Genomic DNA, 27,887 nt, shown 5'->3' with positions numbered 1-27,887 from the left:
TAAATGAGAATTATAAGAAAAAAGTAGGATTTGAATTACAAAAATATCAAAGTCGGGTATGAATCATAAAATAAATAAAATATAGAGTGTAATTTGTAAAATTTCCTATTTTAAAAGTTTTAAGTGGCATTTATGTAAAAATCCCAATTGCCTAAAGGGATAATCATTACTTAAAAAAACAAAATTGCCACGTGGCAACATTGTGCTCGTCGACCCGCTTTCTCGGGATTGATTTCGTCAACCCTCCGGTTCACTCATCCTCCTTAAACCGGACCGGCGTCAACCATCCTCCGCCACACAGCGGCAATTGCATGCTCCTATCGCCGCACGTAACCCCCTAACAACAACTCCACCTTTCTTTGCTCTCTCTCTCTCTCTCTCTCGTCGATTTCCTCATCTCCTGATCTCTCAGGTATGATCTCAAGATCCTTCGCTTGCTTCTTCTTCTACTTCTCTACGATCAGCAGTGGATGATCTCTGCTTTAAGCTCGTTTGATCTCAATCCGGTGTCATCAAGCCCTAAATGTAGATGATTCATGGTCTTTAAATATTTCTTTGATCCCTGCAGTGGACGATCTCTGTGTTAAGATTGTGAACAATTTATTATTTCTTTGATGGTTTCCACTCTTTAACTGTTGGATTAATAGATATTTATTTGTGTTTCTTTAGCTACTCGGGGAAATGTGGATGGTTGACGTGATTAATGAGTGAATTGTTGAAGATTTCTTTATGATTTGGATTAATAGTTTCGCATCTGGGTAAGTATTTGTGGTCGTAGGGAAAAGTAATGAAGAGAAAATTCCTCCCTTTGTTTGATTAAATTGAGGAGAAAAGTGAAGAAATTTAACTTGCTTGCTTGATTGGTAGTTGAGATAGGAGAAAGGAAGAAGGATAACGAAAGGCATGAGAAAAATAGCAGAGACAGGGTTACATAAGTTCTTGCCTGTTTTTTTTTTTTTGTTTTTTTTTTATATTTTTATCTTTTCTCCGATTCTTTCCACTTTTTGGGAGAACTGAATATGTGGTCTTTAAGATTAATCTCTCACTTTTTCTTCACCATTTCTTTCCTTTTCTTATAATTGAAAAAGAGCATATTCTCACACATTAAATGGTTGGTTAATTAAATTTGTGAAATTAATGGTGAATGTTACATGTTAGGAATTCTTTGTTGAGATCTCTGATTATAATTTCTTTGCATCGTGACATGCTAAAATAAGTGCAACAAAGGCATGGCATCTTCTGACAGTCCATAAGTAGTGGAGATAGCGGGGGAGGAAGACAAGGATGAAGAGAAGCGGGGGTTTCATGAACAACCTGGAAGCAGCATCCCTTACAAGTTTAGAGTTGATCTGCCAATTGTCGGAAAATTACCTTGCCTTTAGAGAAGACTGGTGAAATTCCAGTTCCTTATGCAAGCCAAACGCTGACGTTGAAAAGATTAAATTCGGTTGGTTTTCCTTTGAAGAAACAACTGCAATAGTTCATCTGAAGTTGGAGAACAAGAACGACTTTGATTTGGGACTCAAATTCATTGGACTACGAGATCCAAAGGACTTTGGATCTTCTCTCTGGTGTATGATCAGGGAAAAGGGTAGCGGTTACACCATCAAAGGAAATATTGATGTGGACACTACTTTTGGAAATGTGAAGTTACCTATCAGCAAAGAGGGAGAACCACTCGCCTCGAAAAGGATGACGACAACGACGATGACGATGATGAGGTATGTGCTTTATTTATTTATAATGCTAGCATTTAGTGAGATCGTTATCTTACAAAACATTTGCTTTATTTGATAAAGAATCTTTTGATGTTCAAAGGTGAAAATTAGGAATTCAATTTAGTGCACCTTAGGCTAACCAATTCTTGAGCTTCATATCACTATATTTTTCCTGGTCTGCAAGGTTGTTCAGTACTGTTTTATTGATTCAAAGCTGATGAATATGTCTTGATTTTTGTTAAGGAGCATGCTATCAGGATCATCTGCCACCTTTAGATGTACTCGCTCTTTTATGGTTCTTAACTTAAAATGGCATGTTTTGGATAAAATCTTTCTGAATTCAAATTAAGCTGATGAGCTTCTCAGGATCATTTGCCACCTTTTATATCTACTCTGCTCTTTTCAGTTTTCACCATTACTAAGAAGTTATGCATTAATTTTTTAGCAAAGTACGAAATATTGGAATCAAGTTTAGATTAGAAAACACTTTCTTTCTCAATCAATGGGAACTGTGAACTTCAAGTCATAGGACCATTTGAAAGCTAAGTGACATAATTTTCTATCTGCTTACTTTCATATGTCAGTGGAACATGTAAATTTTATTAAATTCTGTCTTACTGATGTATTAATTGAACTTTAGTGAGTCAATAAATCGTCAGGATTGCTCACCATATCTTTTTTACCTTTGACTTTTCCCTTCCCATTTTCATAAAGAGGCTGTAGTATCTTCATAAGCTTAGTGCTCGACTAAAATATCCAGCTTTCACTGAATAATGTGGGAGTTTTCCTCATAAATTTTAGTTAAAATTCGCATAACATTAAATTTGCTTTGCTTATGTTTTATCTTTGATTGGCATTCACTTCCATGTTCGACACACTACTAAACTATTGATGGCTCTTTTATCTAGATATTCATAATCACATGCTCACTGCCTGAGCTTAACTCAATTAAGAGAACACTTCCCCATTTGTCATTTCTTGTTCTTCTAGGTTTGAGCAGCCTTATTTTGAGTCAAGGCCCTCTCGGCCAATCTATTCTGTTGAGGATTATCTTGTCATGTTATAGATGGTTGACATTACAGCCAGTCGAAATCGTCAATTTCCTGAAGAAAATATGATCTAGCTTACCTTATGTAGGATGGAAAGAGATGGTGGTTGTTTTATTTTTCCTGACAATTAAACAGATCTGAGGCAATTGCATACCAAGCTACTGATGATATAAATATCTCTGTTGTGTCATTGAGATTCTGTGAGTTGTTCAACAACTTCTTTGCTCTTAAGAGATTGTATGATCTGAGAATATTTCAATAAGATCATTTATGGGAAATATAGTTGTGATTAGAGTTATAAAGTTCTAGTTTATCTCAAACAAGATGGTAGTAAGCAAAAGTGTCACACAATTTGTATAGTATAGAATTTGCAAATTCTATAAGATAGGAAGTTGAACAAAGAAGAAAGAAAGATAAATAGACTCAGATTGTTAGAAGATGAAAATAGTAACAACTTCTGTATGGAGGATGACATTTTTCTTTCCTTTTTTTTTGTTGTCAGTTATTCTCTTGTTAAGTAAAAAAGAAATAGAGGGCAAGAAAATTTAATAAAAGCAAATTTCTTTGGTAAGAATTGGACAAGGTGCCTCATTAAGCAAAGGGAATAGTTATTCCTATCAAAATACAGATCAAAATGTTGAAGATGGTAAATCCGATGCCTTATTAAGCTGAGACTTGAGATAGTACTACTCACATACTTAAAAATGATTATATTATAGGAGTGTTCTTGAGTTTAAATATTAGCGACATAGGTTTAATTGAGAATCACCTATTGGAATCAACAAAGCTAGTTGCATCTAAAATATAACCTTTACTGTTACATTTCAGAATTTATCAGGAATGGGATTATTTTTGTTTTTTTTCTGTGATTAATTCTGGGCTTGATCCTTGTCATTAGAACCAGATGGCAACTAATCATGGATTATTATATGAAAAAAGAGTGCAAGTGATGTGCAAGTAAGTAAACCTTTTGTAATAAATCAACAAAGCTGGTGGTATAAGTTGGAAAATAAAAATCGAAATCTTAAGAATATGATCTGCCCAAGAAGAATGGAATACGTCAGCTCATACCTCACATGGTAGCACTGCATGCCTGCATCCCAAACTTTATTATTCTAAAAGGATGGTAGAGATAGTGAATCTAATTAAAAAAGTAATATACATATATTTATGCTCTTCTGAATCATAGCATAGTCTTTGTCTCTTTGAATAGGATGCAGTGTCCCAAGTAATAGGACTCAATGGAGCTCTGTACTGATTCTGATTTATTATCACCGGTTAATATTTTATTATTACCTTCTCTTTGTTTTTTTCTTCTTTATCGATATCTTATTGATGTTAACTGTGTTTTTTTTTTGTGTGTAACCGGAGTGATTAATATTAAATAAATATTTTTTTTAAGAACAAAATAGGACTCATTGTTTTCTTCTCCTTGTCCAGATTCATTTAATAATAACTCGTAGTACTTTTAGACATGAGCAATGTGATGAATTTTTTGTGGCTCAGAGATGGTTGGCGTGTTCATATCTCAACCTCATGATTTACTTTATTCTTTCTAGAATGTCAATTTGAGTCGATCATATCAACTTTCTTGCATTTTTTAGTCTTTGATTACTTATTCCTGTTTATGAAATCATGACAGGCATTAATTAGTTTTCCTTGTCTCGTATCAACTGTCTTTTTTAGATTGAACAACTATATCACTCACCTAAGAACTGAGCCATAACATATTCAAACTATGCGTGTATATAAATCTTTATAAATCCTTAGTAAAAATATTTCACTAAATATCAAATCCAATGGTTACGAGAAAAATTAAAATATGTGACCTCACTCATTGACTTACATAACCCAACCGCCTGTGGCCTAACTCTTAAGTCATTAATTTTGTTTTCGTATCTCTAGGTTCTTGTTTTACTTGTCAATTACTATTAGAGCAATATTAACTTTTAGATGTCATGGGTTTGAATCTACCCATGGATGTTAGGATTGTTATTTACCAAACTTTTATCAGAGTATTATATACATGTAATTTAGGCCTATGTAGTATCTTTCTTAAGACAGTTGGTTTAATTGTCCAACCTATATTTTGGGAAGAGTCGACTTCTTTACTTATTCTACATTGAACTTATGAACTCATGATATATCAAAAATAAAGGATAATTACACTAAGATATTATGAACTATTTCTCATTTTCACAAACACCTCTCATCTTTTTCTTTTTGGTACACATTGACTCCCTTAAAGTATAAGAAATCTAAGAAATATCTCTTATGTTAGATATCCATTAAATTTTTATTAAAAATGACATGTAAGCATAATAAACATTAGGCTCTCTACAAGTAAAATAATAATTTGATAATTTTTATTAATATCGTCAAAGGATGAGATATTTTCCATAATTTAGGAGTCAGTGTGTATAAAGAAAATATAGATAGCGTTTGGTTCGTACATAAGAGATACTTATTCATAACTTAAGTCTTCATTAAATATATTTTACAACCAAATACTAACTTATATATATTTTGGTCAAACATTATATAAAGTAATTCACGTAATAAGTTATGTACAAAATTTTATTACAAGTAGTGGGCTATAATAAAGTCATGTACATTTTCTAATCAAATCTTTTATTATAATTAACATATTTACTCATAGCAAGTAACCAAATACAAATTCTTATATAAACTTATATAAGATAATCATTATATTTTCTAACCAAACAACTAAAGTTATAAATGTACATTTATATATTTTTTTAAAAAGATGCTCATAAAATTATCTTTAAAAAATCTAGGTCATATTGTCACGGCATCTCATAATTTTGAGGCAAAGCTTTTCAACTCTTCTACTTCTGGAATTGGATTTGGAAATCAAGTGGAACCACATCTAGCATACCAAATATTGTAGGTAAAAAGGAGTGGATAATTTGATCATATGTCTCCTGGCTCAAGTTGAAAGCTTCAAATCTTTTTATTTATTTATTTCCCATAATGAGATGCCGTCACTTATTATTAACGTGATAGTGAGATCTCAAAACTAGTTGCTGTCATGTTGCTTTTGCCCTTTCAAGACCCCCATAAGGCCAAGAGATTTCATACGATGAACCCTCTAAGAAATTGAAGATGAGATAATGAATCTAATTATTTCTATCAACACAAAATATATGTATATATATATATATGGTCAATTTTTTTTATTTTCCTTCAAATTTTAGTGTTGAAAAGTGCCTATGAGTGCTGATATCCATCCATATCCAATTAATCACACAAATCGAATGAGGAAATAATAATAATAACTTCTGGTGACAATGAAATGCCATTTATTCCTAGCCAATACATTAAAGAACAATTCAAGTTGCTGTCATTTATATTATCTCCTTCTTTCTTGGGGATTTGATGACAAGGTGTTTATGATTGTGGATAACAATCCACATCTAAAAAGTTCACACAATATAGATGAACCAAGAATTCCTTGTCATACTAAATAACCAAGAATTCCTTTTTCCTACTAAATATTCATCCACCGGTAGAAAATATTTGAAGTCATAGTTATGATAAATGTGGGTTAACTGTACCTTTAAAAGAGGAAGAAAAATCAAAACTTGCCATCTTTCTCTCTGATCTCTTGGTGTTATGACTAGTGAACCTTATTTTTGAAAGGTTGCTCTTGGTTAAATATGCTGAGCTATAAATTAATAACGGCTTATTATACTTAAATTTTTGAACTATTATCTCTTAAACTATTGAAAATATCTTACATCCCTCTCCCATTAAATTTTTATTCTTTTTATCCATAAGCTACTATGTGTAAGTCATGCGAGCAACTAAGAATGATATATAGTCCGTGTCATAGAAAAATTTATAAAAGGTATATAAAAAAATGGTGACCAGAGGGTCTAAATTTAATTTTCCAAACTAAGAATGTATTTTACTTATTTTTCTTAGTGATACCTTAGTAGTTGAGATAGTAGGTTGTTCTATAATTGAGATTTGAGAGTTCTACTCACCTTAACAACAGTTTATGATTTAATTAGAGCGTCATGTGTTCTCACTATCTCTAGAAAAAATAATATATCCCTAAGGTAATGCGTTTTTATTCTTCAAATTATATTTATGATACTAGTAGCCAATAAAAGCCTATATTATTGGAACAGAAGATTAAGATGATAATAACAATGATTAAATATGTTCTATCTCTCTGCAGTTATGCTTAAAATTACTTTATCTTATATACAATTTTTTTTACCAAATCAGTCTATTTATTTATGATTAAAGTAAGACGATTAGATTTTTCTTCCAATTTATCATAATCAGTTCAAATTATTAATATGCTCCTTTATATTTATTAGTCAAATTGATCGCGGAGAAGAGTTAATTTGGATATTTTGACTGTTACATTTTATTCGTTATATTTGATATAAAGGGCTATTTTAGTAATTTAGGTAGAGTAATTTTGGGCAGAAAGGTAAAATATATTTAATCATAAACTGGATGTGGCCTAGCAAATAAAAAGGTAGGCCACTAGAACTATGGGTTGAGAGAGAGAGCGAGGGGGGAGGAACCTGACAAAGAATTGAATGCAACGTATTTGCCTCCTTCCAAGTTCCAACTAAAGATAAATCCAACACCACCCTTTTTGGTCCACCACCACACCATGTTGGACTCTTTGGGATACACTGTATCCGGCTCCAAGGCTTCAATCCATAGCCTGATAGCTATCGTATACCCCTAGGCCATAAATCCTCCACCCCTCAACCATCACAGCATCAAAGCTATCTTCAATTCCTTTCCTCAGTTTGGAGAGATTGTTCATCCTTAGCAGGGAGCAAAAGTAAAATCCAGGTATAGCCTTTCTCTTTTGCTTTTCTTTCTTCTAAGATGTTCTGATCAAGATGGTCTTGAGTCTCTTACAAGAAGCACTATCCATGCTTTTTTACTTTTTAGATTGTTTTCAGATGAATTATTTAGATAGAGGCTTAAAGGAAATAGATATTCCTGGAATCATTCTGCAATTCCTTGAAATCTTTTTTCAAAAAATGATCACTTGTTTGATTTCCTTAGTGGCTAGGAGTGCAAAATGATCATTCTGCATTCAATTTTGCATCGGATGTTTCGTAATTGTCCAACATAATATGCTAATTCTAACTCTCTTTTGGTATCAGCCTTTCAGAACATTTTCAGATTAGTCTGAATCAGCACAAAGTTGTTCCACAATCCAAATTCAAGACCCGGTATAAGGATAATGGCATTTGAGGCCAAGTTGGTAACTTGAATTGCTGGACAATTCCACCATCAGTTTAAACACTAGAGGGCAGATCATATCAATTAGTAGTGAAGCTGGCAACTTGATAAGTTGTTATAGCTTTGGATACACAGATAGTGTAGAAGGGAAATTAGATGAACTATGGAACATTGAATTCGGAGTCAAGAATGTCAAAAGGTCTAATTGGTACAGAAAGTGATAGAGTTAAGATGATGGAGAGGAGAGTAAGAAGGACTAGTTCGGCTAAGAGAACGCATGTGGAGTATAAAGCTCCTTGTCCTCAAGGGAAAGGCGAGAGATCTTCTGCATCAAGTTATTTCACCGCTGAATCGTTTCTTATGCTCGTCTTTCTCACAGCATCACTACTGATTCTTCCACTTATTTTGCCCCCATTGCCTCCACCGCCGTTCTTGTTACTACTGCTTCCAATTGGCATACTTGTAGTGCTACTGATCTTGGCCTTTATGCCATACGATATCCGAAAAATTGCTTCCTCTTACTTGTAAAGAGTTGGCAAATTTTCATGCCAGATATAATGAGTAAAAGTTCTGTTCTTTGAATAAGTAGTCTTCTTTTTTTGGCTGAATGAATAAGTATTGCTTTCTAGTTCTTGCAGTAGATGGTAATCGTAATCTGAATGAATATGTATATCTCTTACTTTGAGAATTGTTTAGTGTTGAAGAACTAGCATGCATTGATCGCCAAAATTCTAGTCGTCGATGCTTCAAATTTTTATTCTCCTAGGCTAGGCTTTGTGAAGAATCCAAGATCATTCCACATTTGTTTGACCTTTACCGAATTTTCTCTCCTTCACTGCTATGAATCCAAATTTTCTGATCTGATCTCTCAGTTTGATGATTTGGTCAAAGTAAAAGCCAGCTTGATATGCAAATACTTGTGTTGGACTGGATTTGGTCATCGTCGTCGTTGTTGTTGTTGTGAAATCATGCTAACTATTGTGACTGTTATGCAATGCCACTCGTTCCTAATATGATTTGAATGGTTCCTATGAAGCAAGTTCTATTATATTACAGCAGTGGGAATGCAAGAAGGGAGCAGTTGGGCTATCAAAATCAGGATAATGACTTACTACTCTGTCATACTAACTTTCTTGCAAAGAAACCTTCAACTGCATGCAAGTTGCACAAGAAACCCATAAATTTATACTTGTTTTGGGGCCCTTGGAGATCTTCCAGTGCCCTGGTTATACTATGACAAACCTTTGTAATCAGAAAAGAATGCAAGTTACCTCAGGAAAACCTAACTCATACTTAAATTTTTGGATCATATGAGAATAACTCATCTGTCATTAAGAATCAGAGGGTATACCTAGATTTAAATAACTTGTAAAGGTAATGATGAAAATTCTTGTTCTTTGAAATTAATCAAGAAAAATAAATAATAAAAGAGACTTTTGGTATGCAGGACAGGCCTTTTGCAACTTAATTGCATTTTGTTTTTAGATCAGCAATAATGAGTTCTAATATGTATCAACTATAAATAGTGTAAAGTTCAATCTTGCCAATTAAAAAAGTAACTGCAATTAAATTGCAAAAGCCACTGCATAGGACTCATGTGGTTGTGGAGATCTTATTGATCATTCTCTGATACTTTTTGAAAGAGATGGACATTGAACCATAAAATATTGCTTTATAGAATTATTTCAGTGAGCTCCAATGATTAAAAGAAATCATTAAGTTTTGAAAATAAAACTAAAAACAATAGTATAAATGTATGTTCTCCAGTGATTTGCATAATAATTTTACTCACATCATTGAATATAGACCAAACCTACATTGCTCGCAAATTAGGAGTTTTTGACCAAACTAGCTTTGTTTCAAAACTTTTTTACCTACTTTTAAAATTATTTACCAAATGAGGTCGAATTCACTGTAGCCTTAACAGAAACGCTGAACTAAACAATATTTTTTCCCTGTAAAAATACTTAATTATTTATCGTTTTTTCTGATCCTATAACATTGATATGTTCGGCGTTTTATTTATATAAATCTTTTTAAATTAGTCTTTTAGTAATTTAGGAAAAATATTGTCTGACGATAAAAATACTGAACCGATCAGCGTTTTAAATAAATGTTGATCAGTTCAGTATTTTTATGAGGGCTAAATAAGTTGAAGGGTAGGTTATTTTGATTAAAAAAAAAAGAGAGTCTATTTTGATCAAAAACTCGCAAATAAGATGTACTTTTTGTTGTTGTTGAGGAAATGCTAATCAGATGTACTTTGCTGTAATCATGTGTTGTAACATTGTGTATGTTTGATTAGCAAATATATTATGCATACAAAGTGCAAATGGTTTTTGAGACAAATGTATCATATTAATACATGACTTTGGGTCCAATAATAATAGAGTTTTATAAATCAAATAAAATAATAAAGAAAGTTCATCATTTTATTCTTAAAAATGATAACTTTATTACGAACATCCTATATTTTATTTTTATTATAATTCATACATTACCATATAGATATTCTCGTCTAAATTTTGTTTAAAATGTATCCAAAACTTATTATCGGCTTCTTAGTGGTTAGTTACGGTACAAATGAGTTAAATAATTCTAGATACATAACAATTTTAATAACCTTAACTAAGTTTTTTAGATTTAATTAAAAATAAATAGAGAAGTAAATAAGTTAAATTACAGGTATTTTAGTTATTTTTATTTTTATCTTCAAAAGTATATAATATTCTCTATTCTGTCGGTTGCTATTACGGTAAAATTAATTTAAATATTTTTGTGGCATTAAAATTAAAAGTAAAATACGGTAGATTATGACCGATAGTAAGAGCAAAAGTTAAAGTGTTTCCGATAAATTTTCCTAATTTTTTTTTATTTTCGTCGTATTTTATTTGTCTAGTTTATTCCAACAATAATTATTCTCATGTTCACTTATATTTTTAAATAAGAGTGTAATAATTATTTTTAATATGATATAAAATAATTTTTTTTTAAAAATAAAATAAAATTACTACGAATATTTTTTGATTTGATATAAACTAAATTGATGAAATAGATATCAAGAATAAACTAGTAATTAAATTAGTATATAAATATAAGATATAATTTTAATAAATAATATTTATATTTTAAAATGAGGTTATTAACTCATTATGATATTTAGTTGTTATTTTAGAATAAAAATTTGTGTTATATAATAAGAAAATTGGGCTTCACATTTTAACCGTCTCCAAGCTAAGCAGGCTCTCATTTAACCTTCTGCTAAAGTAGGCGCCGATGGCAAACTCAATGCCGACTTCTTGTTGGCTGCCAGAACTCGTTTCTCCCTCCCCCAAAATCTTACGTCAACCCTCTTCCTTCGCCATCTTCTCTCTCTTGACTCTTTCTCTCTCTCTCTCTCCTCCCCCTTTCCATTTCCTTCTTTGCGTCAACAAAGCATCTCTCGCGTCCCCCTTACTATTCTCTTATTTCTTCTCTGGTGATCCCTAAGGTGGTATCGCCATGGATGAAGAGTATGATGTGATAGTGCTCGGAACAGGTCTCAAGGAGTGCATCCTTAGCGGCCTTCTTTCCGTTGATGGCCTCAAGGTCTTGCTTTTTCTTCTTCCTCCTCTTGATCTGATCTGTTGTACTTGGAAATATATCGCTTTTTGCTTCGAATTTTGGGTCTTGAGTATATTCTTGTGAGACGGCTCCGAGAACAGAAATGGGTAACTATGATAGTGGCGGATCGATCTCGATCCGAGTATCATATTCCAAAATTGATTCTTAAAGATTGCTTAATGGAATGTTATGGGAATTGGGTTCTCTTGGATTAAATAAAAAAAATTGATGTTTTTGGTGTTTGTTCTTCTTGTGCCTATGATTGTGCTGACTAATATCAAGTGACCCCAAGGATCGGATCTTGGGGTGTAACATAGTTTGGGTCTGTTCTATTTTCAGTCTAGACGGATTCCATCGAATTAGATAAGAAAAAAAAAATGATGTTTTGGTGCTTGTACTTCTTGTGCTTAAAATTCTGCTGGGAATAACAGATGACCTCCAAAAATTGGATCTTGGGGTGTTACATAGATTGGGTCTATTATATTTTTAATCTTACTTCCGGTATGGTATGCATGACGATTATGGAAAGCTATTCTGTATAAGTATTTGCAGTGATTTCTTTGGTTGCACTTCAAGTATAAAAAGAGGGAACATGAGGTGCTTTGACTTCGATTTGCAGTCTGTGGAGCTTTTTGGTTCCTTACGCTGCTTGAATTGTTTGATCATAAAGATTGATTGTGATATTTATGGCAGTACTAGATTCAGGTTGTTTTAATCTCTCATATTCGTGTATCGGGTTGATTTCCTGAGTTTATTAGCAGTACTGAATTACAAACAGAGTGATCTTGTGTTGTTTTAGACGTGTAGTAGCTACTTTCAATCATTTTCATTAATCTTTGGTGTAATCTTATATTTGTCACACTCTTGTTTTCAGTTTCCTCTACCCCTTAAGCCTTTCATATATATTAGTCCAGGTAAACTGTGGTAGCAGTAACTATGTATCACTAGGTTGGTCTCGTGGTTCTTTTGGGTGCTTTATACGTGATCTATTTTATCTGCATTTTGTTGGTTGGTCTTTGCAGTGGGACTTATGAAACTAATCTTTGCATATATATTGGAATTGCAGCATGGATTAGCCTCTGAATGAGAGCCTAGCTTGATCTTAAGCATGTTTGTTGGTTGCCTAGAAATTTTTCTATGTGTGATCTAGCAACATTGTTTATCTTGAGCTGTTTCAATTATTAGCTGCTTTACAATAAGCATGGTAATCTTTCTGACGTCTAGGGCAGTATTGTAGTAGGAACTATCTATTAGAATAGCAAGCTTTGTTCTAGGCTTCTGCTATAGTGGCAGTCCTTATCCCTTGGGGCTTGGTTCGATCTATTGCTCATTTAGGTAGTGTTTGTCTTTATCTGCTTTCAGTTCCAGCCATTTCATGACAGAACTAGAGTTTGATAATTGTGATATTCTGTGAAAAGATAAGAAATTTCTATCTGTGTTCTTCGAAATTTGGTAGTATGTATGGATGCTGTGCTGAAACTTGCACTCGCCAGAATATGTAGTTTGCAAAATTTATTTGCAACTAACTGTTATGGGAAAAGTTCTTATAAAATTTCTTTGATGTGAAGCATTAGCTAACTTTTCTTCCATGGATCGGATCTGATGAGCAATTGCTATATTTGCCACATAAGAAGTTGGTGATTTTAAGAAATTATTTTTGTTTCCTAACAGTGTTGCAATTGTGTATCAGGTCTTGCATATGGATAGGAATGATTACTACGGAGGAGAGTCAACATCACTAAATCTCATTCAGGCAAGAAAGTTCAATCATCTTTGGTTACATTTTTGGTGACAAGAATATTTTTATTTTGTCAGCATTATATGTTCTCATTGCACACATCAAATGCAAAAGTTGCTCATCAGTGATAATTCTCTTTGTAATGAAGAAGAAGAGCATCATGCCTCACATAGGACAAGTTCTGTTAAATTATTATCTTAGTAAAAATACATGATTTACATCCAATATATTTATTGTCTTCCAATACTTGCTAAAATTGTACCTTTCTTATGTAGCTCTGGAAGAGGTTCAGGGGTAATGATAAGCCACCAGCACATTTAGGGCCCAGCAGAGATTACAATGTTGACATGGTTCCAAAGGTTTGTACGTATTACAGTTCTGTAGTGTATTGGTTCTTTCCTTTAATCTTATTTATCTAACAGTGATGACTGCAATCCAAGTTTTTCAACTAAAACTCTGTTATCATGATCAAAGAAATAAGAGATATGTTAAGCTATGAGATACCGGAAATAGAGACAGGCAGTGTATTTTATATCTTGAACATTTGAATTTTGTGACACAAGTGAAGTGCCCATATAAGGTGATAAATAGTGCATGTTGTCCTTAAAGTTAGTCATTCCATTGGCTTTAAAGATGTTTTTATTTTAAGATGGAACATCATGATGAGATTAGAAATGCTTCATTTAAAAATTTCTCTTTTATGGAATACTTTTAGTTGGATTTAGCACTCTGACAACTTTATCGTGGACGTTTTCTAGTGGATAATGTAACTCACAAGATAATCTTTCTGTATCTAGTTTATGATGGCAAATGGAACTTTGGTTCGTGTCCTCATTCATACAGATGTCACAAAATATCTGTCCTTCAAAGCTGTAGATGGAAGCTATGTTTTCAATAAAGGAAAGGTATATATATTTACTTCTGCTGATGTGATAAAGCATTTATATCTGTTAATTTTGTCATTTTTAGCATGCACTGGTTCTTATATCCTTTACTTTCTGCTATTGTACTTTGACAGATTCACAAGGTTCCTGCCACTGATATGGAGGCACTCAAGTCCCCATTGATGGGATTGTTTGAGAAACGCCGAGCTAGGAAGTTCTTTATTTATGTCCAAGATTATAATGAAAATGATCCAAAAACTCATGAAGGGTTGGACCTTACAAGAGTGACAACTAGGGAATTGATCTCGTGGGTATCTGATTATTGTTTATTGCATTTTTAAACCCATTCTAGTTATTTTATTTTGGTTCTTAATATGTCTTTTCTGTAGTGCTTGACTTCCTTTTCTCTTTTTCAGCATCATCTGATATGTTTTTCTATCTTTGTATTTTAGTCCAATATTGCCCTTGTAATAGAAAAGAACTTCCATGTATGATTCATTTTCTTGGCAAGTATTAGAAGGTTGCTTTTTTTTTGTGTAAAATTGGATGTATTGGTCAGTACTGGTCCTACTGGAGGAAGTTAATTTATGTTGTACATTAGTAGGATTTTAGTGCATGGGTAACTGATGGAAATACCCAAGAATTAAGGGCCCTCCATGAGAGTACGAAGAGGACAGGGGACCATTAAAATTTGTTTTCTTTGTAGATTTCTGTTCTGCGATAGAAAATAGCTGGCACTGGATGCTCATAAAATACTTATATTGCTGAGTCAGTCCTAAGTCTTAACTGTCCATACCGGTAGTTTCCATCTTTATTAGAGATGATGACCATATTAAGATTCAGTATAGCAGAATGTTAATATTTTATAATCAATTTGGGTGCATCTGTAGGGGGCCACCTACATCAAAAGCAAGGCTATTTTATTATTTAGTGGTACTGTTCCCTGAAGAGGATCTGAATTCTTTAAAGATGAGGAGTTTCTTAGTGTTTCCTCAGTTAACTGATGGTAGAGGACTGAATGTAAGACTGAAAGACATTGCTGAAGCATGGGGATTGGAATGATACAAGATGGTAATATGGTATATAACTTTTTGTTCCTTCGCACTTTGGATAGCTGCCTCCTCCAGAAGTTATATCTTCAGGCATGGTTTAGAGTCGTCCAACTTGGTTAACCTCGGAAGGTTGTACCTTGTCTTTGTTGTACAATGTTGCTATAGATCAGCCAGCCCACTAGTTGCATAGGTGTAATAGTAGGCGAGTTGAGATAGATCAGCATAGGCTCACCTGGATCCTAAGTTTTCCTGAGCCAAGAGTTCTATCAATCAGAAGAATTTTATACATTGCTATTATCTAAAACTTTGATGTGATTGAATTTATGTTTTTTTTTCTTATTGGTCTTGTTTTAGTTCATCAATACAATTACTGAAGAGATTTACTTGTTGTTATGCATTAAATAGAACCGCAATAGTGGTACTAAAGATTTGACTGTTGTTGTTGATGATAATGTTGTAGTCATTGTTCTTTAATGTATTCAGAGGAGAACTCTTTTGAGCAAAAGCAGGAAATATTTTTCTGATTCTACACTAGAGTTAACTGCTAGTATATATTGTGTCCTGAACTCAGATTTATTTTGTATCCATTTTGTTTCTTCAGAAAATATGGGTTAGATGACAACACAGTGGACTTCATTGGTCATGCAGTGGCTCTTCATAGAGATGACCGCTATCTGTATGAACCTGCACTAGACACTGTAAAAAGAATGAAAGTAAGTCTTTTTGCTAAGAGCATGTGGCTACTTTTCAATTTATAACTATCTATTACTCAGTCAACCTTGTTGACCTCCTTTTGGCTGTCCTCATAACCTGCCAATAGTGAAGTTTTTTTAATTTGATTTCTGGTTGTTTGTTAGCTTTATTCCGAGTCTCTTGCTCGTTTTCAAGGAGGGTCACCATACATTTACCCATTATATGGATTAGGAGAGTTACCACAGGTCAGTCATTTTTATTCTTTATTTTCTCGCACTTCATATATTTTGTAAGACAAGTCTATTATATAATGCGAGGTGCTTTCTGGATGTACAGGCTTTTGCACGCCTTAGTGCTGTTTATGGTGGGACCTACATGTTAAATAAGCCGGAGTGCAAGGTAACCTTAGTACTTTGGTAGTTTGCATGTTTGTTGTCACGACCTCCTACAATTAGTGATTGGCAAATACATTTATGCATGATATGAAAGTTATGTCATTCTTAATAGGTTTCTTATCTTTCTCTTATACGATTGCTTATGGTTTGGATCATCCCTAGGTTGAATTCGATATGGAAGGAAAAGTCTGTGGTGTCACTTCAGAAGGGGAAACTGCTAAATGCAAAAAAGTTGTCTGTGACCCTTCCTACTTGCCTAATAAGGTGAATGCTCTTATTTTGCTTCTCCTTGGTGCTATTGCATTTGGGAAACATCGTAATGAAATATGTTAAGTCTTAAGATAGTCTTGCTAGAATAAAGTATCCCACTGAGGTTTCCTGTGATTGGTTGTTAGGTTAGGAAGGTTGGGAAAGTGGCAAGGGCAATTGCTATTATGAGCCACCCCATCCCAAACACTGATGAGTCGCACTCTGTACAAGTTATATTGCCCCAAAAGCAAATTGGGCGCAAGTCAGACATGTGAGATTTTTACTCTTAAAACTCATATAACTTGTGCTTGTGCTGTTTTCTGAAATTCTTTTTTTTTTAAATCCCATTACCTTACTGTATTGATATCATGTATTTTTATCAGGTATCTTTTTTGTTGTTCTTACTCCCACAATGTTGCGCCAAAGGGGAAGTTTATTGCATTTGTATCAACAGAAGCTGAAACTGATCATCCGGAGATGGAACTAAAGCCAGGGATTGATCTTCTTGGGCCAGTAGACGAGTTGTTTTATGATACATATGATAGATATGAACCTGTCAATGAACCCTCCTTGGATAATTGCTTCATCTCAACTGTAAGCTCTACCAAAACATTTCCTTTTAGTTTCAAATTTTGCAGATAATGGCAATTTTGCTCCATCCCTGCAGAGTTATGATGCTACAACTCATTTTGAGTCTACCGTCATGGATGTGCTTTCCATGTACACAATGATCACTGGAAAGGTAATGTTTATTTCATAATTCTTTTCTGGTTTTCTTGATTGTCTTGTTACATATTATAACACTGTTTTTGGAGCCTTTGTGGCAGGATAACTAGCTTTAGTGGATATAAATCTGATGGCATGTAACTCATTAATATCTTCATCCAGCTACTGGCTTTATGCCTCGTGTTATCTTCTACTCATCTCAGGGTTCTTTCATCACCTGATGATGATGCTGTTGGGAGCCAACATTTGTTTCTTCTTTTATAATGAATGCTTGTGTCAAAAGTTTTTTGTAGACCTTGTTGAATGACCATTCAAATTGATGGTCTAGCAATCCAAGACTGGAAACCAGCAAGCTTTACCTCCTATGCCACTCTTTTCTAGATTCCCGTTCTCTATTCTACCAAATAAGCTTTGTCTTGGCCTCTTCTCATGTTTCTGGTGTGAGAGATCATGTCATTGAAGGGCCCATCTTTTGTTTGTAAGATTTTCCCCTTTTTTTTTCTCGTAAACACCGGTTAGTCCTACCCATCTTATTGCTTCACATTATAACCGATTCAATAAGATTTCCGATAGCTTAATGGTACTTTACAAATGTTCATCGGGCTTTTCTGGTTCAGCAGTTGTCTCATCACTTTCTCAAATTTTATGATCGAAAAATCTAATTTCATTATCACTTCTGCGACCCTAGTTCTAACTCTATAGCTGTGTTTCTGTACTATTACAGTAGATACTCAAATCTAACCTCTTCTTATTCTTCTAACAGAGTGCTGATCTTAGTGTGGATCTGAGTGCTGCCAGTGCAGCTGAAGAATGAGAAAACTCATATTTGATCAAGTTCCGCCAAATTACGAGATATCCTGGGAAGTAAAGATGGCAGAATGAAGTGGGCAACATGAGGTTTTAGCTGCTATTTCCTTGTTAACATGCCAACATAATATAGTGTATTCTTGACATTTTACTTGGCCATTGCGAGAGTATTCTGCATGATATGGATTCAGAACAAAGCTACAATTATGGATTGTTTATTATGTTAATCCTATAAGGGATCCTGTTTCCAAGGACTTCAATGCAAACCTTTTACTCCTGTTGCTTTTAATTGGATTCAATTGAGATTGATTAGGAGATATATGCTCTCTATTCTTTTAAGGGGATCTCTTTATTATATATATATATATATATATATATATATATATAATTCCATTGGTTGCTCGACAATCTGAATTCGATGAATTATGTGATTGGAATACAGCATAATAGGATAATTGATATTAAAAAAAATAGGAAATTTACCTTTAGGTCTGACCAAAATTCGATAAAATTAGAGAGATATTGAATTTATCGATCCAAAATTTTGAAAACCGAATCCGATTAGGTTGCACCACTAGGTTAGACCCCTTTCTTGGGCCGCTGTCCCGACCTATTTAAACAATAATAATAACAAAAATAATCCCTCCTCCGCCACCTCTCTCCTCTTCCTCGGCGGCGCTTCCTCCTCCGTCGGGCCTCTTCACCTCTCCTCCACCGCCGCCACGCCTCCTCCTCCTCCTCCTCCTCCTCCGCCAGCGCTGCCGGTCCGCCGCCACTCTCTTCCTCCTCCACCGGCACTCCTCCGCCAGCGACGACGCCCCTCCTCCGCTCTACTTCTCCTTCCTGATTGCCACTATCAGGCCGGCCCGAAGAGCCTAAGGTTTCGGCGCGGGCCAGGCCTAGGCCCGAAGTTGGCTTGAACCCAGTCCGACCCGGCCCATAGGTCATAACTACCTCTAGGTCTACTGCTGTGAGAGGAGATTTATACTTGAAAACCCTAGGAAGCGCGCCACCGAACAAATCTCCGTTCTCCTCGCTGCTTTGCCGGCTGCCCGCCATCGCCATGAAGCTTGACGTGAACGCTTTGAGATATCTCTCCAAGGACGATTTCCGTGTCCTCACGGCCGTCGAGATGGGCATGAGGAACGTAGGGATTCTATCTCTCTCTCTCTCTCCTATCCGCATTTTTTTTTCTCGTTTTCTTGGTTCTTGTTGAATTACTTTCGAAATTTACGAGAAAGGATAAAATTTTTGATGTTGTTTTTTCCAATTTCAGCACGAGATCGTACCTGCAGAGCTCGTTGAAAGGATCGCCGGCCTAAAGTTAGCTTCTTCCCCATTCAAAGAACTGTTTTTTCTTACGAATTTTAACAAATTTGGATATTTAAAAGAGAATTTGTGGTTGTAGACATGGGGGAACGTATAAGGTGCTGAAGAATCTGCTAAAGAACAAGCTCGTGCATCACGATTCTTCTAAATGTACTATCCTTCAAGCCACGTTACGTGGATTTTACCTTTCTCATTTACACCTGATGTTTGGTTCCTTCCTTCATCGTTTTTCTCTTGCTTTAGATGATGGGTTTCGGCTCACCTATCTTGGGTACGATTTCCTTGCAATTAAGACGTTGGTCAATCGCGGTGTGTTTGCCGCAGTTGGGCGTCAAATTGGTGTTGGAAAGGAGTCAGGTATTTGATTTCAAGCACTTGATCGTAAAATTGACATTACCTTTGGTGTTATTGTAGTGTTGTTTTACAAGCGTGTACTTTTTTTTGTGTAAAGACATATTTGAGGTTGCTACCGAAGATGGGACAGTCCTTGCAATGAAGCTTCATAGGTTGGGTAGGGTCTCTTTCAGAGCTGTCAAGACTAAGCGTGACTATTTGCTTCATCGGAACAGCTACAATTGGCTGTACTTGTCACGACTTGCTGCCCTCAAGGAATATGCTTTCATGAAGGTGTCTTGCTGTTAATATATCCCTCTTCTGTGATGGAAAATAGTATACTCATTTTTATACGTTATTGTGTTCGTTATCTGTTCCGAAGGCTCTAGGAGAGCATGGGTTTCCTGTTCCAACTGCTGTCGACTGCAACCGGCATTGTGTGATCATGTCCCTTGTCCAAGGATATCCACTGTAAGAATGTCTTGAAATATTAGATTTTCAGTTGCCTAACTACTAGCACTTGCGGTTTGTTTCACTCATTTGGAGTATTTATCAGGCGCACCTCTGTTACTGCAGTGTTCAAGTAAAGCAGTTGCAAAACCCAGATGATGTTTTTGAAACGATAATGGGTCTTGTTATTCGTCTAGCAGAACATGGTCTTATACATTGTGATTTCAATGAATTCAACATTATGGTATGTGTTGCTTCTGATACATATTCTATTTATTTTATCTTTATTGCAATAGAAACTTTACTTATAAATGAAATGATTGTTTGAAATTCCCTCCTCTCCTCCTGCCATCTATATTTCGCAACTTTTGCAGAGAACTCAAGTCTAAAATATTCTACATAAGTTACATTAAGACCCTGTCAGTACTATTTTCTCAGATAAGCAAGACTATTTCTGTTCTGCTGTTAGAACATAGAACTTGTTACTATTATTGAGGGCTTGATAGTTTTTCCAATGAGGTTATTTTTCATTTCTGTGTAAGAAGTGACACATTATTTCTAATGGTAGATCTCCTTACTATTTTGCATTAGTATAGTTAAATTGACACAACTGCTATTCTTTTGTTATTGGCTGGCATTTCTATATTTATCGGGGTTGCGCTCCTTGCAGATTGATGATGATGAGAAGGTCACTATGATAGATTTCCCTCAGATGGTATCAGTTTCTCATCGCAATGCAAAGATGTATGTGATATATTTTGCTATTGCTGAATTTACTGTTTGTTGCTTGAGTCTATGAAATCTGTGACTATATAATTATATATTGTCACCGCTTGTTAACTTAATTAGTTTCTCTTTTTTGAGTTTTTCTATTTGACTAGTTTATCCACATATATGGTGCTTAATTCTTTTAAATTTCTGTTCCTTCCAGGTACTTTGATCGAGATGTTGAATGCATTTTCAAATTCTTTAGCAGGAGGTTTGTTGCTAAAACTAAATGCATACAATGTTACAACATATGCAAAAATCAACCATGTATTCTTGCTCTGTATTAGACAGAGCTACCAATTTAGTTACACTGCTGGCCGATATTTAATATCAATCAAGTTTTGCCTAATTTGTAAATTGCTTTATACAGATAGGAATTTTGTTGGTAAGTCTAGCAGCTGTCTATCTTCACATTGTCATTATGTGATGGCTTGTAAAGGAAAATTGTCTTAATAATGAGCCTCTAGATTAAGAGGAATAGCAATACCTTTTTGTTAACAGGATGTAATGGACAAGCTAGAGGTTGCAATGTTTCATAGATTGAGAAAGAAAAGAATTGGGCATGTCCAGCAGAGACTTGTAAAAAACAAGTAGGGAAGATTGTCTTCATTAAAAATAGTTGATGCTTGGGGCTCGCTTGGGTTGTTGTCCGGTCAAATATGGTAGGGCTCCACCCTGGTTTTTGTTGCCATTGATATTATGCACTCATACTTTTAGGAAACTTCATCATTCTCATATTACAGCCTTTTAGAATTAGTGCAGGTGTAATGCTTACTTTTATGTTTTTTCTTATAGAAGTGAGGGTACGGTACTCATATTTCTTCTAGCAATAGAATCACCTTACTATGATCACATCTGCTATATGGCAACAAAATTCGTGAAATTCCTTTGGTGTTATGCAGTCATTTCTTTATGCTAGATGGACAGGCTACAAATTACAAGAACTAGAATATAATAGATACGTAATTTTCCATGTCCCTTTAATGCTGCCCAAAGTGCTTTGTTGTTGCTATTAATTCTTTATATGCACAATGTCCCTAATAAAGTTGTGGCCATAATTATGCTGGCTGCAGATTATTATAAAATATCCTCTCTTTTTTTCCTTTGGCAGATTTAATCTTTCATATGAAGAAGACAATGATGAGTGTGATGGTTCAGAATCAGAAACTGAGGAAAATGGTAGGCCATCCTTCTTGTCCATACAAAAAACTGCTGGCTTCTTGGATAAGGAACTTGCTGCCAGTGGCTTTACAAGAAAGGATCAAGATGAGATAGAAAAGGTATGTCTGTTTAATATGATGTACTGTTGATAAATGTAGACAATGGCTGGTGTGGCAGTATTCTTGCTTCCCATATTAATGTAGCCAAAACATAGCGTTGTTTGTTGCTACCTGTTTTCATGCTTGGAAGTATCAGAAAATTGTGATCTGACTTTTCCTGTTTGCTTTATTAAAGTATCAACTAAATACAATGTAATAATTACTTTATTCTTCTGAGTTCTGACTGGTATCTACTTTTTCACTTATGGTTTGGCTTTTCTCAAAGATGATATTTTGTGAATTTGTGATTAGCCATGTTTCTTGTTTGCCCCATTTTACCTATTTGCTCGCTAGCATTTACCAATCGAATGAATGGGTCCACAATATCCTAAAAGTTATTCTATTTTAGATATCTTTGGAACATGTTCAATTTGGATGATTTGTCATTAATCTTGAACATTTAAGTCAATTTTAATGAAAATGTGTAGTGTAGCCCAAGGGAAGAAAAATATAGTGCCTTGTGTATAAAGTAGCACTTTGCATATGGCAAGTTAAGACATTTCATCACATTTTACCGTGTTCTGGTCTTTGATAATGGTTCTGGTGGTTAATGTTGGAAAACTGTTCACATCTTTTTTGTAGTGTGATTGTTCAAAGTCTACACTTCTTGAATGTTCTGTATTTTCTATCTTATAATTGGTTCTGCAGTTAATTGAAGGAGGAATGGATCAAAAGGATCCTACGAGCTCTGAAGATGAGGAGCTTGTGGAAGAAGGTGAAGCACCAGATGAAGTTAATGATATTATTTCTGTTGAGATGAATGCCTTGCAAATCATCAATCAGGTATCTTGTCATGCTTCAGAAGAAATTGAACTAGTTACAAATTTTTGTGATATTTCATTCATCACTAGTGTCCACTAATGTAGTGTGGTCCAATAAACATTTCTTAAAGTTGTCAATGGCTAAGCAATTTGTATTGGCCAATTTCTGGTTTGAGATTTCAAAGCTACTAAAGTAAGCTTCTCATCATTGCTTTTATTCTTGTACAATTTGATTGTATATCAATTCACTAGTTTGATACGGGTTTGTGTCAGGTTAAAAGAACCAAGCATTTACCAGACCCATTTATAATGGATTATTCGTTTCTAGAATTTTATATTGTATGGACCCATGAATGTCTTATCAGTTTAATGAGAAAAATTTTGGTGCAACGATCGGTTGTAATAGAAGACTACTAAAAGGGTGGATTGTAACTAAAGGAGTTGAAGCAAGGGATTAGATTTGAAAAATGTACTTCCTGAGCCTTCATGGAATGAAGTCACAAACTAATTCTAGTCAATTCTGCTTGTATGACTACTCGATTAATCCACCCCTAGTGATTTGGATCTAGTGTGACAATCAATAGTAATACCTGATCAGTTTTTTTTAACCATTCTTGACTTTAGCCGACCATCCCAACCTTATACACCTCGCCGATACCAGTTTATGTTTTAGGTTTGGTTTTGGCAGATGGTGTGGTTTGGATTGAAGATAGTTGTCCATACTCCATAGTTATATAGCAGGTAAGAAAATGGCATGTACTGCATAGAGTAATTTAAAGCAGTAGCAAGATTAGAAATATTGTTGACTTCCTATTCTGAAACATACAATGGAGTTGAACATGTAATGGGACAATAATTGATCCTAATAGAACTCAAACCAAACTAGCTTTCTACATGGGAGCCAAACTTGGATAAGTCCAAGTTGAGCATTACTGCATTACTTGCATAAAATATAGTTATTGATCACTTGATTTTTGTATGCTGATGAGGAATACCTGGAATATTGACAATAATGTTGATTTTGCATTAACTGCACATCTTAATTTCATGTAGAGATACTGAGTGGCGACAACCACTTCCTTATATCATCAGTATGTGTTGCATAAAATTATCTTGTAATGAATAGTATTATATTGTTTCTGCATACCTTTCATCACATGGAAACTGGACCCATCAGAATCTTCATTATTTAATGTTTGAGCTTGAGTTATTCTAAGTCTAACCAAGCTGAAAGCCAAAGTAACATTTGGTTTAAGATTTCCATATACTTAATGATCCATCACTCTTTGATGTACTTCTACAGCAAGAGATGACCACGAGTTGCAATGATGGGGAAAGATTGGAGGAGGGTCTGAGTTCATGTGATCCCAGCATTGGCTGTGAAAAGGAAACTTTGGTATCAGGAGAGCAGGTGTTTTTCATCACTGCCTTGTTCTGGTCTTGAGTCTACTTTGATCTTTTTCTTAGCAAGCATATGTTCCTTTTGAACATGATATGATCATAGCTAGTTCAATCTTAGGATACACAGAATGAAGAGCATCTTCTTGTCATAGTACTGGCCTTGAGTTAACTTTGATCATTTCATGCATATTAATTTTAATATTTCTCAGCTTTTATTTCTTATACCTGTTCAATTTAAGCTACAACTATGTGTAGTTGAGTACAAGTTTGTTGATTGATCCTGGCCTGATAATAGAAAATAAGCATGGATATGTCTATCTTATGACTTGTGAATTCCATTGTCTGAAATATTTAAGACTCAGAGCTTTAGTGGCGGTAACCATCCAAGATGCATTGCATCTTGAGGGATACACTTTAGCGGCAAATGTCACCACATCTTTAGTTGATTTGGAATGTCAGTACTCAGGAGTGCTCTATAATTGAGTCTTCTTATGTTAAGAAGCATATATGTGCACCTCCAATTTATTTATACAAACTCATGGAACCAGTTTTCTTAGGCATGTAATTTCTCTATTATCATTTAAATGTGCTTCCTCATGTTTATCTACTAGACAAGTAACTCAGTGGTTTCTTGCATCTTCAATGAGTAGAACAACTTTACCATATTTTTATTTAGATACTTTCTAGTTCCAGCCTTGAAGATTTCTACTTAATAACTTTGGTTCCGGTTTATGTACATTCTACTTTTATATATATTGTGGACATATTAGAGCAATCTACACTTTGTCCTCCCTCCCTAGACCAAAGACAGGAGCCTTGTGCACTGGGATGCTCTTTAACCTACTCTCCTCTCCCACTTCGACAAAATTCACCAGAAAACTTGTAGAACATTGAACAACTTATCCATTTTAATTAATAGAAGATCTGCTGAAAAGGCAAGAGTTTTGAAAATGTAAGGACGACTTCTAATACCAACAGTTGGCAGAATCTTAATTTAGTGAGAGCGACTTCTTTTAGGTAATTTATTCTATTTAAAAACTGCAGATATTATTTTAGTAACAAAATGAAAATATCTGTTTCCTGCTCATCTGAGATGGCGTGTTCCAGTCTTCTAGTGCTGTGTGGTCTGATCACAGTATATAAAAGTGCGTGGCGTTCTTATTGTTTATTGATAGAAGAGATAAACGCAGATTATAACAAGAAATACTGAGGATATGGCTTTTATCTAGTTTTTCTTTCACTGCTTCGTTTATGTAACAGGTTCTATTTGTTTTAGATAGTTGGGTAGCCAAATTATTTAACTTAGGTACTTCAGAATTCCCAAGAGTAAGTTTAGCAATGATAGTTGTTTTTGCATCTTCTTTCTTATGCTGATAGTCAAGAGTTATAGTGTCAGTTACTTCTTAATTTTATTTTACCCTCAAAAGGTTATTTCCTCTGTCCAATCATTATTATTTTTTAGCATGAATTATAGAAATTCATGGTCAAATTAGTCGTCGAATGTAATTGCGTAAGGAATTTTGAAAGTTTAAATTATAATCTAATTGTTGGAATGTGGGATAATGCTGAAGACTCCTATGCCCCACCTTTCCCGTGCTCCATGCATGGGTTTACGGTAGCTAAATTTTATGGTTTGTCTAGTATCTAGTACTCTGCAGTGGGCACAATACTTGGGATCTTGCTGGACCAATGCTCTGCAGTATGGTGGCGGACAGTGATGGGCGAATCGTTGAAATTACCAACTTCATGGAAGCATAACATTGATATGCATAATACTAGTACTATGGATAGTTGGAAACTTACTTTTAAATTTGAGATTGTTTCTGACTAGCCATCTAAATTTGTATATGGGTTTCTTCCAGGATGGTAGTGATGAGTCAGATGAGGGTGATGCTGATGGTGATGCTTTACTCGTGAAACGCCTAAACAAGCAAAGAAAGCGAGCTATAGCAGCTGCTCATGGCAGAACAAGGCTTCTTGCTTCAAGGAATTCTTACAAGGATAAGGGTGGGAAGAACTCTCACAATTCAAAAATCCAAAGGCAGGCATTGAAGTGGTGATGCAAGTGAGTTGAAATAAACAAATGATTCAAAAGGTCGGATTGGGCACTAGTATTAGATTTTTCTAGTGCTTCAAAGGCCAACAGTAGTCCCTGAGCTTTCTAGAAGTAAAGCTCTCATAATTTTGGTAGAGGTCTAATAACCCCATGTGTTAAGTTTTTCGGTTAGTGAATTGTTCCATGTTATTGCAATGTCTACCGAAGAGAAGATAAGGAATCCACAAGTTGGTCATGTGTACTTTATATGTACAATACGCACTTTATTCAAGTTGTTTTCTAGGATTGCCATTGTCTCATGGTTTGTTAATTATATCAGCAAATACCATTCAGCTTTCCTTTTTCTTTTTTCATATTTCTGAAGCAATAGTGTGTGCCAATGCTCAGCAGATAAGGAACTCAGACAAGTATAAATAAACTTGCACGTACAAATAATTTTATATGGTGTTGTGTGTATGTATATATATATATATATATTCATGTAGATAATATTTAATGGCAAAGCTATACTCAATTCTTCCTATCTACAATACATGCCTAATCCTGTAATCCATTACAAGAGACCAAATACATACTTAGAGTTGCCTAATCGATTCATTGCAGGAATCTTAGACAACTTGCAGTAGCTAAACAGAAGAATATTGAATTACATATACCTACTTAATTAATGCATATCCTTGGTACTCAATCCATAGTAGTGGTCCGGAGATATAACTGGCTGATATTCTCTAATTAGAATCAAGCTATTAATCATGGTTAGCTTCTAAAAAACATGCAACACAATCCTGGTTAATGTTTGTAAATGACCCACAAGAGAAGGCATGCAAAGAGATCAACACAACCACCAAAATATTAGAAATTTTCAGGATAATATATCCAATTAGAGAAAATAGCTTCAGTTCCAGTCATATTGATAACCAGAGAGCAAAATAAAGAGACAGAAGAAGCCTTTAGAACTACAATAATATATGGAGCAGAAGACAAAAAAAAGAACTAGTCTTCACCTCCCTAGAGCAGCATCCACCCGAACCATGGCCGTGCTAATGTTGTCGCTTCCGCAGCCTCCTAAAATTGATAATAAAATTGATAATTTTGATTACCTGCTAATGTTGTCGCTTCCACGGCCTCCTAAGATTGATAATTTTGATTACCTCGCGGAGCTTCTTGGCCTGGACTTTGGCCTCCATTAGGGCATGAAGCGACTTCATATCGTCGGAATTGGAGCTGAGGTGCTCCTTCTCGTCGTTGGCTAGGGTTTTAGAGTCCACATGGTATTGACCATAGTGGCTTGGAGGATGCTTGAGCTAGGGTT

The 27,887-nt window shown here is 34.8% G+C and overlaps 2 protein-coding genes and 1 long non-coding RNA gene across 4 annotated transcripts; all 3 read left to right on the top strand.

Annotated features, from left to right (window-relative positions):
• Positions 1-275: 275 nt before the first annotated feature.
• LOC140793021 (uncharacterized) lies at positions 276-8,596 on the top strand. 2 transcript variants are annotated; one of them, XR_012109864.1, is made up of 4 exons: positions 276-412; positions 1,218-1,721; positions 2,709-7,612; positions 7,933-8,596. It is a non-coding gene; the product is annotated as an uncharacterized lncRNA (long non-coding RNA). The 2 variants fall into 2 exon arrangements; XR_012109863.1 differs by having other exon boundaries at positions 1,962-7,612.
• Positions 8,597-11,288: 2,692 nt separating this feature from the next.
• LOC140791645 (guanosine nucleotide diphosphate dissociation inhibitor 2) lies at positions 11,289-18,447 on the top strand. The gene is made up of 13 exons (XM_073142252.1): positions 11,289-11,599; positions 13,305-13,367; positions 13,628-13,711; positions 14,150-14,257; positions 14,371-14,543; positions 15,890-16,001; positions 16,146-16,226; positions 16,318-16,380; positions 16,539-16,640; positions 16,772-16,896; positions 17,009-17,219; positions 17,293-17,367; positions 18,115-18,447. The coding sequence occupies exons 1-13, from the start codon at positions 11,513-11,515 to the stop codon at positions 18,163-18,165; spliced, it is 1,335 nt and encodes a 444-aa protein (XP_072998353.1). The 5' UTR covers positions 11,289-11,512; the 3' UTR covers positions 18,166-18,447.
• Positions 18,448-18,803: 356 nt separating this feature from the next.
• LOC140791644 (serine/threonine-protein kinase rio2) lies at positions 18,804-26,866 on the top strand. Its single transcript, XM_073142251.1, has 13 exons — positions 18,804-19,305; positions 19,435-19,481; positions 19,567-19,637; positions 19,731-19,844; positions 19,939-20,114; positions 20,203-20,291; positions 20,397-20,514; positions 20,941-21,014; positions 21,202-21,249; positions 22,150-22,318; positions 23,006-23,140; positions 24,422-24,529; positions 26,382-26,866. The coding sequence occupies exons 1-13, from the start codon at positions 19,222-19,224 to the stop codon at positions 26,577-26,579; spliced, it is 1,431 nt and encodes a 476-aa protein (XP_072998352.1). The 5' UTR covers positions 18,804-19,221; the 3' UTR covers positions 26,580-26,866.
• Positions 26,867-27,887: the final 1,021 nt, after the last annotated feature.

This window comes from Typha latifolia, chromosome 7 (genome assembly GCF_019914945.1).
Source record: "Typha latifolia isolate L0001 chromosome 7, TyphaL0001v2, whole genome shotgun sequence".
NCBI lineage: Eukaryota > Viridiplantae > Streptophyta > Magnoliopsida > Poales > Typhaceae > Typha > Typha latifolia.
This window is presented reverse-complemented; position numbering and strand designations above follow the sequence as displayed.